Below are 16,119 nucleotides of genomic sequence, written 5' to 3' on the forward strand. Positions count from 1 at the left end.
CTCTAATAACCTCTCTAACGTGTTGCTGTAGAAAACTGTCATCCAGTAAATCCACCAAAGTCTTGCTAGTGTGCGAATGACCAATGCACAAATTCCAGTCAATATCTGGGAAGTTAAAAAGCACCCATTATTAGATAATATGATTTACTGGCCCACTCTATTTCTTTGTGCAGTTGTTCATTATCTCATCAGAGTCATTAGGCCTATAACACAATCCTACTCTTATTTTTGCTTTCCCAGTGTCACACCAAACTGACTCATCATTGCACTGACCATCTATGTCAACTGAATGCACTTCCTTAGTTTTTATGTGTTTCCTAACTAATGGCATCACCTCTCCTCCCTTCTTATCCTGCTTGCCCTTCCTGTACACATTGTACTCCCCAAATTCCAATTCTGTACTGATTATATATGACAGAGTGGTTACCATTGTTGTTTTGTGTATTCATCAATGATATTGATGAAGGTATATCAGGCTTAGTGTCTAAGTTTGCAGATGATACAAAGGTTGGTAGGGTTGTTAACCACAGTAAAGACAGTATGCTACTGCAACAGGATCTAGGTAAGTTGGGAAAATAGGTCGAGAAGTGGCAACTGAAGTTTAACATTGACAAATACAAAGTACTGCATATGGGTAGTATTAACCTAAGAGAAACATACCAACTGGGTACTACACTCGGGGAAGTGGAGAATGAAAAAGACCTGGAAGTAATTGTGCAGTCAGATATGAAGTTCGCTGAGCAGTACGGACGGGCTGCTAGAGAAAGTCATGGACTCTTGTCAATGATATATAGGAGTTTTGCTAGCAGGAACAAGGAGGTGATTATCCCTTTGTATAAGTCAATTATCAGGCCACACCTTGAGTACTGCATACAGGTCTGGAGGTCTCATTTTAGGAAGGATGTAGAGTTGCTAGAATGAGTAGAAAGAAGGGGTGTGCTCTTACCAAGAAAGGCTTAAGTTCTGCAAATTGCAGCACCTGGAGATAGGCACCTGCGAGGTGATCTGATTGAGGTATATAAGGGCTTGAACGGGCTGAGTAAGCTCAATGCTGATGGGATTCTTTCTCTTGCTCAGATTATGAACTTGAGGGGACATAGATTCAAACTGAGGAAAGATAGTTGTAGAATAGATGTGTGGAAATTTGCCTTTAGCCAGCTGGCAGTCGATTACTGGACCAGACTTCCATCTCTTATTGTGGAAGTTGATAGCTGAAAAAAATTTAAAGCTGAGCTAGACAGGCATTTGGAGTGAATGGATGATGGGTGAAATGGGAGTTTTTTTTTTCTTCTTTTTTTTTTGGCTGATGCTGCATAAGCTTGCTTTCTTGCATCGTATGCCTCAACCAATGCTAATGCTAATATCTGTGTGACACCATGTCTCTGATATCCCAACAACATCCTCCTTTGATGTCTTGACCAGCACTTCAAGTTCATCAAATTTATTTACTATACACCTAGTTAGTGTATATGCAAGTATACAAGTTTGCTGGATAATTTCTCTGCCTAGGTCTTGGAAGACCTAGAGAGAGAAATAACAATAGGGAAGAGATACAAAAGAGGATTAAGAGATTGGGGAAAGAAAACAAAAGGGTCAATGCTGATGTGCACCTGCTGTATAAGACATGCTCTATTCAAATGAGGCAGCATGTAGCAGAATTATCCTGCCCCCCACTACGAGGAACCATTAGAGCCCCCATAGGCCCTCACCAACCCTGTAATGCCTTCTGGGATTTCTGCCATGCAACTGGAATGAGGACTGTGCTCTTTGTGGTAGGTGCCTCCGTAGCCAGGTGGGAAGGAGCAGCAGTGCGTAGCACACGCTTCTTGATTAGACCGGGGTTCGAGCCCATCACCACCAAATACGGAGGATGTGGAAAAGTCAGGGAATGACCACCGCATTTCCCGGAGCAATATGGCCTTAGTTGCTAATGCTCCTAAAAACCAAAAATAACATAGCTCTTTGTGGTAATGTACCACACTAAAAAGATTCTTAGAATCTTTTTTAGTGTGGTACACTACCACAAAGTACCATAGTTATAAATTGCTATCGCCAGGGACATGGAAAGAGATAAGGGAAATAAAGTCATAATTAGGCAATGAAATAGACCTTAGTCCCTCGTATGGCATTTCTTTAACTGTGAAATGTTGCTGATAAAATACATTATGCCTCAATTAATGTTAATATTGATAAAGCACACGTGCCTCAACATTCCAATCAACTCTTCTCTACTTGCTCATAATAGCCAAAATCTAATTATAACCATGCTCGTTATAAACGAGTTCGACTATATATTGAATCAATGTGATGTTATATAAGCATTGTGAAAATTAAGATATGAGCAGGAGTGTGTTATTTACCAAATTGACTGTGATTAGTATAACAAACATCTTTACAGACAAATAGAATGGGCAAACATCAGGATGATTTATTATGAAAGACTAATTTTGCAGATATTGACTGGATTGATTATTCTATTCGCATGTGGATTGGTTATTCATGTAGTAGTGAAGCATTTCTGGAATTGTATGACTAATTCTTGCATCAGCACATAGCAATAACATCAGGTAAAGAAATATTCTCAACCTGGTTATCATTAGGGCACCAGATTACAATCTTCAATAAAAGAATATATCTCACTTCGATACACTATGATCACTGGCAAGCAGTGATCATAGTGTACTGAAGTGATATATTTAAAAAAGTAACTTTGTGAAGGAAAAGGGTTTTTTTGTTTTTGCAGGTGAGATCACTATGGTCTTAGAATTCATATAAATTCTTTTCAATGGGATCAAATGGGTAACTTTAATAAATACAAATATGAATTAACAAATACAAATACCAAATGGAAAATTTTTAAGAAAGTTATTCTGGAAGCTAATAAGTGTTTTATACCAGCCAAAAGATATTGTCCAAGCCAGAGACTAAAATGGATGACCTTAGTGGCAGAGGAGAAAGATGCATAAGATGATTATAAATTATCAGTAAATCCTAAATCCATCATACAATAAATATAATAGTTCGCAATAAAGTTTCTTAAGGGATGAGGAATCTATGGTAGATTATAAGAAGTCCTCAGCTAAGAGTGAAAAGAGAACAGTAACAAGGATTTTTTTTTATTTATATTAACATGAAGGGGAAGAAATCAACAATATGATAAGCTAAATCGGACTTGAAAAGAATCAAATATCGGAAGCAAATTGGTAAATTACAGATATATTATCAAGTTATTTCCACATTTTAAGTTAATAACTTACACATATTTAACAGCTTGCAAATCAACCCGCTCGTATTTTGCATGTAAAAGAATACAGGATACAGATGCTTGAAGATGCATTTGCTTGTATTCGCTTGTGAATATGGAATTATCTACATTTCTAACTCCTTTAATAGCTTTAGATCTGATTTTGTATTAATTTAAAAGTGAAACTCTTTGTTAACATTAAATGGTTGCAGCTGATTTGCTCTTCTAGTATATTGCTGTTCTGGGCCATGGATATAATTTTTAAAACTGTAATAAATAATTAAATATTTTGCATCCATATTAACATGTCAAGAAGTTTTTGAATTTGGGATGACTTTCATCAACCATTGAAATACCACCACTTTGCTTATTGGAGGTTTGAAGTGGTGAAACCCATGTTTAGTCTGTCTCTAGAGCAAAGTTTCTGGCATCCCCCCCCCCCCCTCCATACTTCTCCTTCAACCCATGCACGGTACTAAGTACTATAGGTTTTGATACCTTTCGTGTTTGGGGCTTTCATAAAAAAAAAAAAAAAAAAAACCTAATATTAATTGGAAATTGAATAGTTTTATGATAATTGAGAAGGGACTATTTGCAAATTATTATAATTAAAAATTAAAACAAGGCACCAGAATGTGATGGCATCTATTAAATTACACTGAAGGAAGTAGCAAAAGATGTAAGTAAACCTTTAGTTATTGTAATGAGAGTATCTGTGGATTCAAGCAGTGTTCCTGTATGAGATTTGCAAATGTCTCCTGTTCACAAAGGTGCCCAAGGATGAAATGAATAACTAAGATTAACTATGAGCAGTGTAGATAGATCCAAGTTTTAGGAACAGTATAGATAGACCTAAGTTTCATGAACAGTGTAGATAAGACAGACCTAAGTTTCATGAACAGTGTAGATAGACAGACCTAGGATGGCTCATGGGGTTTTTTCAATTATATGTAGAAACTTTGGTAGTAGAAATAAAGAGGTGATTATTCCATTATGTAAAACATTGGTTAGGCCACTTCTTGATATTACATAGTGTTTGGGAAAATGTGGGCCTGTTTTGTAAAGAGAAGAATGACAAGATTGATTAAGGCACAAATAGGGTATTTTTCATCAAGAAAGGTTTGAGTCATGGAACTGTTTTGTAGTATTTCAATTATGTCCCCCCTTGTGCTTACCATGATTAAGCATAAAAATTCACTTAGCATTTAATTTTTGTTTACTCAAGCACTTACAATACTATACAAAAATTAAATGCTGAGTGAATTTTTATGCTTAATCATAGTAAACACAAGGGGAAGGGACATAATTTAAATTGAGAGGAGGATAATTGTAGATCAGATGTCTGATCTGTTGGAATAAAGGGTAAAGAGATTATTGGAAGTTTATTTAAATTTAAGGATGGACTGATTAAATACTTGAAAGAAATAGGTAATTGGTGAGGGAAGGTGACATTGGTTACTTTATTTTATTTTTTAATTTAATTTAAATTTTTATTTGTTTATCATTTTATTTACTTATATATTTTTTTTAGCTTGTGTTGTGTAACCATTCTTCCTTGCATCGTTTTGTTGATACTGGTGCTAATGCTAATTTTACCACCAGTATATAATACTAACACCAGTCTCATAGAGTAGCTTCAAAAATTTGGAATTCTCAAAAATTTGGCAAGAGCTAAGTCCAAACTGTGCCATATTTGTGAAATTATGCTATATTTATATTATTTTTGAGATTTGGATAATGCAGTAAATAAGTATTAATGCCTTTACATATAGATTTTTTGTTATACAGAAAATTCTGTTTTATTTTTATTTTTTTTTCCTTACAGAAAAAATGTGGTTTACGTATTTCCACCTATTTTAGTGCTCTTAAACTCCAGTGGTTGTTAGAAAATGTTCCAGAAGTTGCTCAAGCAGTGAGTCAAAGTCAGTGTTTATTTGGCACAGTGGATTCTTGGCTTATTTGGGTATGTTATCTTGACACTTGTTATAATTAAATCTGCTCATGTGTATCCAGATATAAAGAATTAGTTCTGTTTGGTGATATATGTGTATATGATGTGTGATCAAAAAGTTTGAATGATGAAGCTTATTTGGATTTCTCAAGCTTTTAAAGCTTCCATTTTTCAAGGGTGCTTTAAGTGTGAAAAAAAAAAAAAAAAAAAAAAATCCTAGGGAGCTAAATCCAGTGAGTATGATGGATAGACCACAGTGATGATCATTCCACTCAAGAATTTCTTGCATGAAATGCACCAAATATGTGAGGGTGTTGTCATGATGCAAGCACCAGTTGCTCAAGCAGTGAGTCAAAGTCAGTATTTATTTGGTACAGTGGATTCTTGGCTTATTTGGGTATGTTATCTTGACACTTGTTATAATTAAATCTGCTCATGTGTATCCAGATATAAAGAATTAGTTCTGTTTGGTGATATATGTGTATATGATGTGTGATCAAAAAGTTTGAATGCTGAAGCTTATTTGGATTTCTCAAGCTTTTAAAGCTTCCATTTTTCAAGGGTGCTTTAAGTGTGAAAAAAAAAAAAAAAAAAAATCCTAGGGAGCTAAATCCAGTGAGTATGATGGATAGACCACAGTGATGATCATTCCACTCAAGAATTTCTTGCATGAAATGCACCAAATATGTGAGGGTGTTGTCATGATGCAAGCACCAGTTGCCCGAAACTCTTGTTTTCTCTGAAAAGCATTGAGCAGTCACCACGGAACTGTAAAACAGAAATATTACAGAATTAGTATTTCTTTCTGGTTCACTGTTTGACCATGCAGAGCAAGTTAATAATGAACAATGTCCTCCAAGTCAAAAAATATAATCACGATCTTCACATTTGATCAAGATTGTCTTGTTTTTTTTTTTTTTTAGGCCTTGGAGAAGACAGTCTTCCATTGAGAGGACTGGGCTTTTGTTTCTGGGTCATAGCCATACACCCACAATTCATTGTCAGTAATGATGAAAGAAACAAAGTGATGAAGATCCTGACATACACAAGTACTCATTGCTCTCAATGAGGATGCAATGCACAAACTTAGTTGAAGTGTACTGTATTCCCAAATCTTGTGTTAAAATTGATTCACATGTCCCATAAGAAATAGCACAAGATTATGTTATTATTTATGGGACATGTATTCCTGATCAGATCACGAACATGAGTGTTTGGATCATTGGTGTTTGAAGTTGAAGGATGGCCAGAGTAAGAATCATCTTCAGTGGACAAGTGACCCTCTTTAAACTTTGTGAACCATTGCAAAGTCATTGGCACATAGCTGTTTTTAACATTTCTGTTGCACCTTTCTCTAATATGAAACAAAATTTGATGCAGACTTGGCACTCAGTAAGATCTCATTTTTAAAGTGCAGTGAAACACAAAAAACACCTCTTCAACGAATTTTAATTCAAACTGACTGCAGATAAATAGGTGATTCATGTGTTACTGTGTTAAGACTTAACAATTTCAAGATACAGCCCCTCCCTGAACTTTTCAATCACACCTTGTATACCTGGGGTGTACCATTAATGCTGCATAAATGGCATGGGAAGTGATTCCTTATCCAAAAGTAAACTGAATATTCTGAGCAGCTTTTTTAAGGGCTGGAAATTTGCATTGAAAACTAAGTTTGAATGCATGTTTCTGTACAAAATCACATATGAACAGATAGGTAACAACTTGCAAACCTTACTTTTGATAGCTTTAACATTTCAAGAATATAAATGGGAGCCATTCCAGCTAGTGAAGAAATGGATGTGTCAATGACAGAAGGACTAACCCTGATGAAATGGAATATATAACTAGTGAGAACTGCAACATGTACCTCATGTTTGGGACAGTGTACACACACACACACACACACACACACACACACACACACACACACACACACACACACACACACACACACACACACACACACACACACACACACACACACACACACACACAGAGAGAGAGAGAGAGAGAGAGAGAGAGAGAGAGAGAGAGAGAGAGAGAGAGAGAGTAGAAAGTATACAGAAAGAAACATTACAATCAAACAATATAAAATACTTTAATTTGACTGTCCAGTATTTCTTCCATTTGAAAGTCATCAGTAAAAATGAATTTGCCATAATGTTTCTTAAAATTCATACAAACCATTAAAAATAAATAAAGAAAATATTAAAATCAAGAATTAGAAAAGGGTTAATGCTCTACTGAAAAACAGTCAGATTGTTAAGAGTACAGATACAGTACTCTCTTTCATAGTGACAACACTGGCAACCATACGAACTGTACAAAGCAGCATGTTAGTTATGTAATCACTTCTACTGCACATGCATAAACTGTTCTAAGACAAACAAGTTAGTTAATGCACGCAGTGCATTACATTTCAGGCATGTTAGCAAATAGTAATAATTCATGATTTATAACAAAATGAGTCAACCCATGAAAATTTGTTGCAAAGATTCCTAAAATATTCTAAGTAAACACTAAAATTTTGAAGTGGATCAGAGCTCCAGTTTCAAATTTGTAGTATAATATTTTTTTAGGGAAAACTGGGGAAGGAATGCTATGAAATCATAATTGAACTTATAGCTATGCCAGGGGCCAACAGAATGTATATTGAAAGTTTGGTAGGAATCTGAAATTTTTTTTTTTCGATTAATGCGAAAACATACTTTCATTTATGTCAGCCTTTGTGGGGGGGGAGGTGAGGAATGAGGGCCATGAAATCATAGCTGGACCCGAAATTTTCTGAAGGACCAACAGAAAAAGATTTCTAGGGACCAATGAACCATGCGGAAAGTGTGATATTGATTGAACCTTTTCTTATTAAATAAGAATAATTAAATTAAGTACTTATTTAATTAGAAAATTAAATAAGTACTTAATTAATTTTTTAATTAAATAAGTACTTAATTAAATACTTATTTAATTTTCTGTGATTAACTGAAGTGAAAAGTTATCTTCTTATCAATTAATTACTAAGATTTTAACTTTATAGATCACGTAATAAAACTGTATAGTTTTATGTTCTCTAAACTTAGCTATTCATTTTGATTACTACTGTATAATATTTATTACTATCTTCATGTGTATTTTTTTTTAAGTCTCTTTTCTCTCTGTATTTGTTCACGAGCAATACTACGTTCATGAGTCTTACCTAACAGTATACACAAAGCATGCATGGACTATCTACAGCTAACGATCTAGTTCTTTCACACCGGGAAATTAGGTTCTGAATCATGTTATTGCTAGGAGGACTTTAAAATGTTGCCGGTATTTTCTCTGAGTTTCAATAATTGATCTTTCACTGGAATAGAAAAACCCAACGAGTTTTACTCGTTGCTGGACATCATACATAGCCATTTTAATCTCCAAGGGATGCTCTATAACCTGTAAAAAAAGAAAATAAAAAAGATTAAAAATTAACAAGTTATGACTTTTTCAAACCCTTCAGTCTTTCAGTGGCCACCCTGTATTTTCACGATACCTCTATTTTTCCCTACGGGATGCAAAATACATTTCCATGATTTTTTTTTTTAAGTTTGCACTGGCCGGCAAAAACTTACTTAAAGTCAAATTTCTGTAAGTTGAGTATTACGTAAGCTGGGGAGTGGCTGTAATAATTGCCAGACTTCTGTTTGTTCAATTTAATTAAATATCGTGAAAAAGCTGTCTTCTGGGAATCTAATTCTTACATGTAGATCATTAGACAGACAGGCCGACAGGCTTGGTGAAGACAGTAAGCACTTATGCATATATGCTAAGTACCTAAAAAGAGTGATAACATAAACTGAAGTGCTAATTACAATAAATGGCATTTTGTTATGTATTAGTGTACTTCTGATCAGAACTTCATAAAAATGATAACATTAAATGATAACAGAGTTATCATTTAATGTTTGAGGTTTCATAAAAAACAAATGCTGACCGGGCTAGCTGGGTGGGTAAAGTACCTGCCTGGCAACCCAAAGGTTGCGGGTTCGAATCCTGCCTCGGGCTTGGATCAAAGTAATGCAAAAACCTTGGGAGGTGCATTATGGCCACAGATGCCGATGCGCCAACAACTACCAAAAAAAAAAAAAATAAAAATAAAAAATAAAAAACAAATACGGTGTATGCATTTGTATAATAAATGTATTATATTTGTATAATAAATTTGTATAATAAATTTGTACAATAAAAAACAAATGCATACACCGTATTTGTTTTTATGAAACCTCAAACAGCAAAGGTATTAGAACCTGTACGTGGCACCAGTACAGGTTCTAGAGGTTATACCTTAGAGGGGAACAGGTATCTTGTGTGTTATCAGACACTCAGCCTAAAACACTGATGGATCCAATATCTCTCTATTACAGAAGATTTAGGAGAAATTCGGTTGGCCTGCCTCCCTAAAATCCACTCATGCACACTTTCTCGATGGTAAGCCCTGTTACGTCACTTAGGTGGCAATGAACGTGTAGAGTGGTTCTCTTCAAGACGCCTGGTCAGCATGAAGAGGAAAAGAGCATATGACAGCACGACAAAACAAATGGCCCTCAGTCCCCAGCAGCTTCCACTCTCCCTCTTACGGCAGCGAGAGGATCAGAGTGGAAGCAGAGGGTGCTAAGAATCTCTGGGTACGACCAGGCTGCCATGCACGGAAACTGAACTTGGCCTGTTATAACGTAAGATCACTCATTGGTGAAGACAGGATATTAGAGCTGGAAAAGGAATTAGAAAATGTGAATTGGAATATCATCGGTTTGGCTGAAACAAGAAGAAGAAATGAATCACTTATAAGTTTATCAAGTGGAAATCTGCTGTACACCAATGGAAACAGTGAAAGAAGTGAAGGTGGAGTTGGGTTTCTGGTCCATAAAGATTTTAAAAACAACATTTTGGAATTCAAAAGTACATCAGCAAGGGTGTCAAGACTAATACTCAAGATTTCTAAGAGGTACAAGCTAAAGATTATAATGATTTATGCACCAACATCGAGCCATGATGATGAATAGGTTGAAGAAATGTACACCGAAATTGAGAGTCTTCTAGATGAGCAGAAAACCCACTACACCCACTGGAAAATCCACTGGAAAAAGAAAAACAGTGCAGAAAGGGGAACTATAGGAAATTTTAGAATTGGTGAAAGAAATGAAAGAGGTGAAAGATTTGTGAAATTTGCAGAATCTCAAGGATTGTCAGTAATGAACACTTTTTTCAAGAAAAGGGTGAACAGAAAGTGGACATGGAAAAGTCCAAATGGATTAACTGCTAATGAAATCGACTTCATCCTCACTAACAGAAGATATATTGTGAATGATGTTACCGTCCTGAATAAGGTAAATGTTGGAAGTGATCACGGAATGGTAAGATGTACACTTGATATAGATGTAGGAAAGGAAAAAACTGACTTTTGTAAATAATACAAAGGTCTTTGAGATAACAGAAGAGGAGAAAAAGCAGTATGTACTGGAACTTAAGAACACGTTTGAGCTTCTGCAGACTGCTCAGGACCAAGATATCGACGAGGAATATTACAACTTTCTGAAAGTGATAAAGCCCAAGAAACCTATAGGGAAAAAGAAATCCAAAGAAGAAAAAAATTAGTCAAGAAACACTTGTCATGATGAACCGAAGACGACAAATGAAAAGCAAGAAAAACACCCACAGGGAGAAAATTGAGTATACTGAGTTATGCAAAGCCATTAGAAAGAGACTCGGAGAGGACATAAGAAGATTTAACACAAGAAAAGTAGAACAAGCATTAAGGGAAAACAAAGGATTTAAATCAGCAGCCATGAGCAATAATACAGAAAGACAAATGATACTGATACTGAAGAATAGCGATGGTGTACTTATAAACAGCACAGAAGGCATAATTCAAATAGCAGAAGACTACTATAGAGAATTATACAAGGAGCAGGGGAATGATGCCAGCAGTGGGGAAGATGGATTGCAAAGTAGCAACACATACGACATACCCGATATTCTTCCTGATGACGTAGAACATGCATTGAAGAAAATGAAGAATCAGAAAGCCCTGGGGGAAGATGAAGTTACTGTAGAGTTGTTAAAATTGGGAGGAAGAGACATAACACAAAAACTGGCAAGGCTCTTCACAAAGTGCATTAGAAAAGGTGTGATGCCTAAGCAGTGGAATAATGCAATCATAGTTTTGCTGCATAAGAAAGGAGATAAATCAGAAATTGGAAATTATAGGCCAATTAGCTTGTTATCCCACATCTACAAGTTGTTCACAAGGGTCGTTACTAACAGATTAGAAAGAATACTTGATGAGAATCAACCGAAAGAGCAAGCTGGCTTTAGGACAGGATTCTCAACTATGGATCACCTTCACGTTAATATCACAGCCAATGGAGAAAGCAAATGAATATAAAACACCATTATGCCTGGCATTTGTGGATTATGAAAAGGCATTTGACTCCATACAGCATAAGGCAATGTTTCGGGCACTGCAAAGACAAGGCATAGATACCCCATATATTATGATTTTGAAGAAAATATATGAGAGTGCTACCTCCTTTATTAGACTAGACAAACACAGTAGGAAATTTAAAATTGAGAAAGGAGTTCTACAAGGAGACACAATATCTCTGAAGCTGTTTACTGCTGCCCTTCAGGAAGCTTTCAGAAGATTAGACTGGTCGCAGAAAAGAGTCAATGTGAACGGAGAGTACCTAAACCATTTACGATTTGCAGATGACATTGTAGTCAAAAGCCATGATCCCAAAGAATTAGAGGAAAATCTTAATCAGTTATGCACAGTTAGTAAGGATTTTGGGCTAAAGATGAATATGGCTAAAACAAAAGTAATGCTGAACAAGTATGCCACAGAAGGGAAAATAATGATTGAAGGAGCAGTAATCGAAAAGGTGGAGTCATATACTTATCTGGGACAAGTTATTAGCTGTAATAATGATAAATGGCTGGAAGTCAAGAGAAGAATAAATTTTGGATGGATAGCATTCAGGAAATATAGTCACATACTGAAGAGCAATATCCCAGTTTGTCTGAAATGTAAAATATTGAACCAATGTATACTCCCCACCATGACTTATGGAAGTGAAACTTGGGCACTCACCAAAAGAATGGAAGAGAAGCTGAGAACTACACAGCGAAGAATGGAACGAATTATATTGGGAATCAGACTGTTAAATAAGAAGAGAAACATGGATTAGGCAGCAAACTCAAGTAAAGGACATTTTTATCAAAACTAAAGAACTAAAATGGTCTTGGGCAGGACACATAGCTCGAAGACATGATGACAGATGGACTAAGAAAATAACAGAATGGTATCCAAGAGGAGCTAGAAGAAAACCTGGAAGACAAAGGCGGAGATGGATAGATGAAATTTCATGAGTTTGTGGGTAGTAAATGAATGGCCAGTGCTCAAAACAGAAGGAACTGGAAAGTTGCTGGAGAGGCCTTCATCCTGCAGTGGATTGAAAATGGCTGATGATGATGACTTGGCACCATGCATTTTCCTCAACATGAATCGATGAGGAGGTTTCCACCTTGCAGTGAGTTGATCAGTGTTTCTCAAACTATATTCCATGAGATGTGAACAAGTGTTCCGTAAAAAATCATAATTAATAATTTTAAAAAAAATAAAATAAATTTTGCATATTTGTAGTGTACACCACTTTTGTATCATTATAATATTTAACATAATTTTTTTTTGTTTATTAATATACTGGCATAGACTAATAATCAAATGGACTGTGGAACACTATATTTTGACGGGCTTTTGCATAGAGAAGTTTGCATAGAGGTAATGACATCTGCGAAAAAGTAGCAATATAGTGATCTAGTATGCCCTTTGTATGTGATTTAGCCTGGAGTACACGGGTTGAAGGAGAGGAGGAAGCGAACCGATATCATAACTCACTTCCTTGTATAAATTTTTTTTGATAATTATTACTATTTTGAAATATTATTATTAAAATATGTGACCATGGATTTGTGGTTGAAAAAAGGAACCTTAAAACTAGAAGTAAAGTACTTCTAGTAATGCAACTGTGGTCGATAAAAACGAACACAATATTGTCACACTTCAAAGTGAGGATGAACAATTGCAGCCTTTTGTTCCCCAAAAATCCGAAGTGAAAAATACAGGAACCAACTAATAAAAGACCAAAACGAAAGTATGATTACAGTTATTTGAATTTCGGCTTTACATGTGTTGGAAATAAAGATGCTCCTGATGTACAGTACGTCATATGTAATAAAATATTAGCAACAGTTCTTTGGCTCCTACTAAACTTGTGTTTCATAAGTGTTCCGTGAATATGTTGCGAGATGAAAAGTGTTCTGTGACTAAAAAAGTTTGAGAAATGCTTGAGTAGATAATGGCTGCAGTTTTATTTTTTTTGTTTTTTTTTATGGGTTAAAGGTTGAGAAGACAGAAGATACTTGTTGACATTAGACTTGAAAGGGATAAATGAGAAAAAGTTAATTCTGCAAGTTTGGAGTTGGACAGTGAATGGATCTGACTGTTTGGGGCATGTGTTTGGAGTGGTTTGGAAGATAGCAGTGGAATTAGATGCCAATGGAAGTATCTCTTGAAATGGCATGCAGAGAAACTGATTGTCTAAGGGAGTGGAGAGTCTTTGTAAGAAATGGGTCATTAATTAACCTAACTACCCTCTTTTGAATATAGTCAAGAAGCTTGAGAGAGGTTTAGAGGACGCCATTTTAGATGTGGAAACAATATTTCGTAGTAGGTAGATTGGCAATTTGTGCAGAGTCAATAGCTGTTTAAAAGAAAAGTAATGCCAGCATCGTAACGGTAATCGTTACGATGCTGTTCCTTGTGCTGCACTATAGAAGACATTACTGTTAAAATGACAACTATCAGCAACAAGGCAACCAAGAGTTTAACCAAATGAGGTATATATCACAGCATGGTGAGAGATAAGATATCTTGGCTTGCAAATCGATATGGGTTTAAGATTCCAGAGTCATATAAAGAAGAAAAGAGAAAAGTCTACACATAAAAAAAGAGTTTAGCTGCCTAATTTCTAGGATGACTCTGGTATTCTGAAGTTTTGTTTACTGACAGTATATGTTTATTTTTGTCTCTTGAATCATAATGCATTTAATAAAATCTAAATAAATGCAAAAAAACAATGTAAATACACATTTCTATGCATTTAGCTGATTTTCATTCTATTAAAAGAGATTAGTATCAGGTGGAAAGGAAATGGAGAGATCTTTTGCCACTTGCTCAATACCTGATATTCCATCAGGTGTCCATCTTTAGATAACTTGTTATTCCAATATATGCATTGTTAAAATATTCTCCTTCCTTGTTTTCAGTGGTATTTCCTTATCTCAACAATAAAATGTGAAAATGATATTGATGCAATTCACACAAACCACTTTTTGATTTAATTGTTTAGATAGTTGATTAATGCATATTTATTATTTGCAGTATTATATCTAAGTATAAAAAATTCTCCTGTCCCATCTTCAGTGTTTCTTTTGGATATTTTTTATAATTTTCACAAATTAAAAGAATATTACTGATTTAGAATCTTACAGGTGGCACAAAGGGAGGAAGTCATATTACTGATGTTACAAATGCTAGTCGAACAATGCTGATGGACATTGAAAGTTTACAGTGGGACCCATGGCTTTGCAAGTAATTATTCCCATAGTGAATTGCATGTATACTTTTCCCTTGATATAAACCTGTTTGTTCAGTGCTGGTTTGATTTAAGTCTCAGTACTCCTTTTTTGATATTCCTTCAGAGTTACCCTCTGACTTAAATTTATTGCATAAAAATTTAAAGCGTTTTCAAATTATGTTATGAAATTTTTTTTTTTAATGAAAAAAAAAAAAATTGTTACCATTATGATTGTGATATTTTGGCATTATAGTGTTTATACAAGAGCTAGTCAATAAAGTCTACACAGCTATTCATAAATAATATAGTTTATTAAATCTGAACAAAAATACATTTATAGACCTTTTGTTTGAGTTTGGGTTTGATTTGGGTTTTATTGGCGCATCAGCAACCGAGGCTATAATGCGCCAAATAGACCTTTTGTATAAACTGTCCTACCAGTGGTCATGTGATACCTCTAGTTATGAGTAGGGCTTACAATACCGGGATCTCAAATACCGGGATACCAGTAATTTTTTTCCAGTATTGAAATACCAGTATTGATACAAAAATACTGGTTTTTCGGTACTAATTTAAAAAAAAATAATTGTTTATAATTTAATCACATAAAGGTTATAAAATCACCTTTATGTAATTATGACGTCATTATCTCTACTAGCAAATGTTCTCTAAATCATCGATAGGACACCATGCAACATTGCAACCTGTCCACAATTCTCGGACAACTTCATGTCTGACCCTATTGTAACTCCCAAGTCCCGTTCCTCCACTACTGACTTTAGTTCAACTCCACCAAGTGTATAAGTTATTTTGGGGTTCTGTTCCCCAGGTGTAAGATCTTGCATTTTGCTGAATTAAAGCATAGCTGCCACTTTTCTGACCGTCCCGGAAGTCTATCTAGGTCACTCTGAAGAAGCTCTGCTTGGCAGCAATCATTAACTACTCTACTGATCTTTACATCATCTGCAAGTTTAGACCTCATGCCCTCCATCTCTTCATAGATGTCATTTAAGATAATCAAAAACAACAATGGTCCCAATACTGTTCCTGGGGGAACCCCACTACTTACATTAACCCAATCTGAGGAATAACCATTTATAGCAACCCTCTGCCTGGTGCCTTAATGCCATCGTGCTATCCATCTAAGGATTTTCCCTATGATTCCAGCCTCCAGCTAACTATTAAAGGAACCACTCATGTGGGACTGAGTCAAATGCTTTGCTGAAATCCAAATAAACAATGTCGGAATTATT

General features: G+C 35.4%; 1 protein-coding gene across 2 annotated transcripts in view; it reads left to right on the plus strand.

Annotated features, from left to right (window-relative positions):
• Positions 1-16,119, plus strand: part of LOC150080626 (glycerol kinase-like) — a 420,206-nt gene that overhangs the window by 158,695 nt on the left and 245,392 nt on the right. For both annotated transcript variants that reach the window (XM_090381601.1, XM_090381600.1), the window contains exons 6-7: positions 5,070-5,207; positions 14,771-14,880. In XM_090381601.1, coding sequence (XP_090237727.1) covers positions 5,070-5,207; positions 14,771-14,880 — 248 coding nt within the window. The remainder of the gene's footprint in view (positions 1-5,069; positions 5,208-14,770; positions 14,881-16,119) is intronic.

This window comes from Mastigoproctus giganteus, chromosome 9 (assembly GCF_048544385.1).
Source record: "Mastigoproctus giganteus isolate SK-2022 chromosome 9, ASM4854438v1, whole genome shotgun sequence".
NCBI lineage: Eukaryota > Metazoa > Arthropoda > Arachnida > Uropygi > Thelyphonidae > Mastigoproctus > Mastigoproctus giganteus.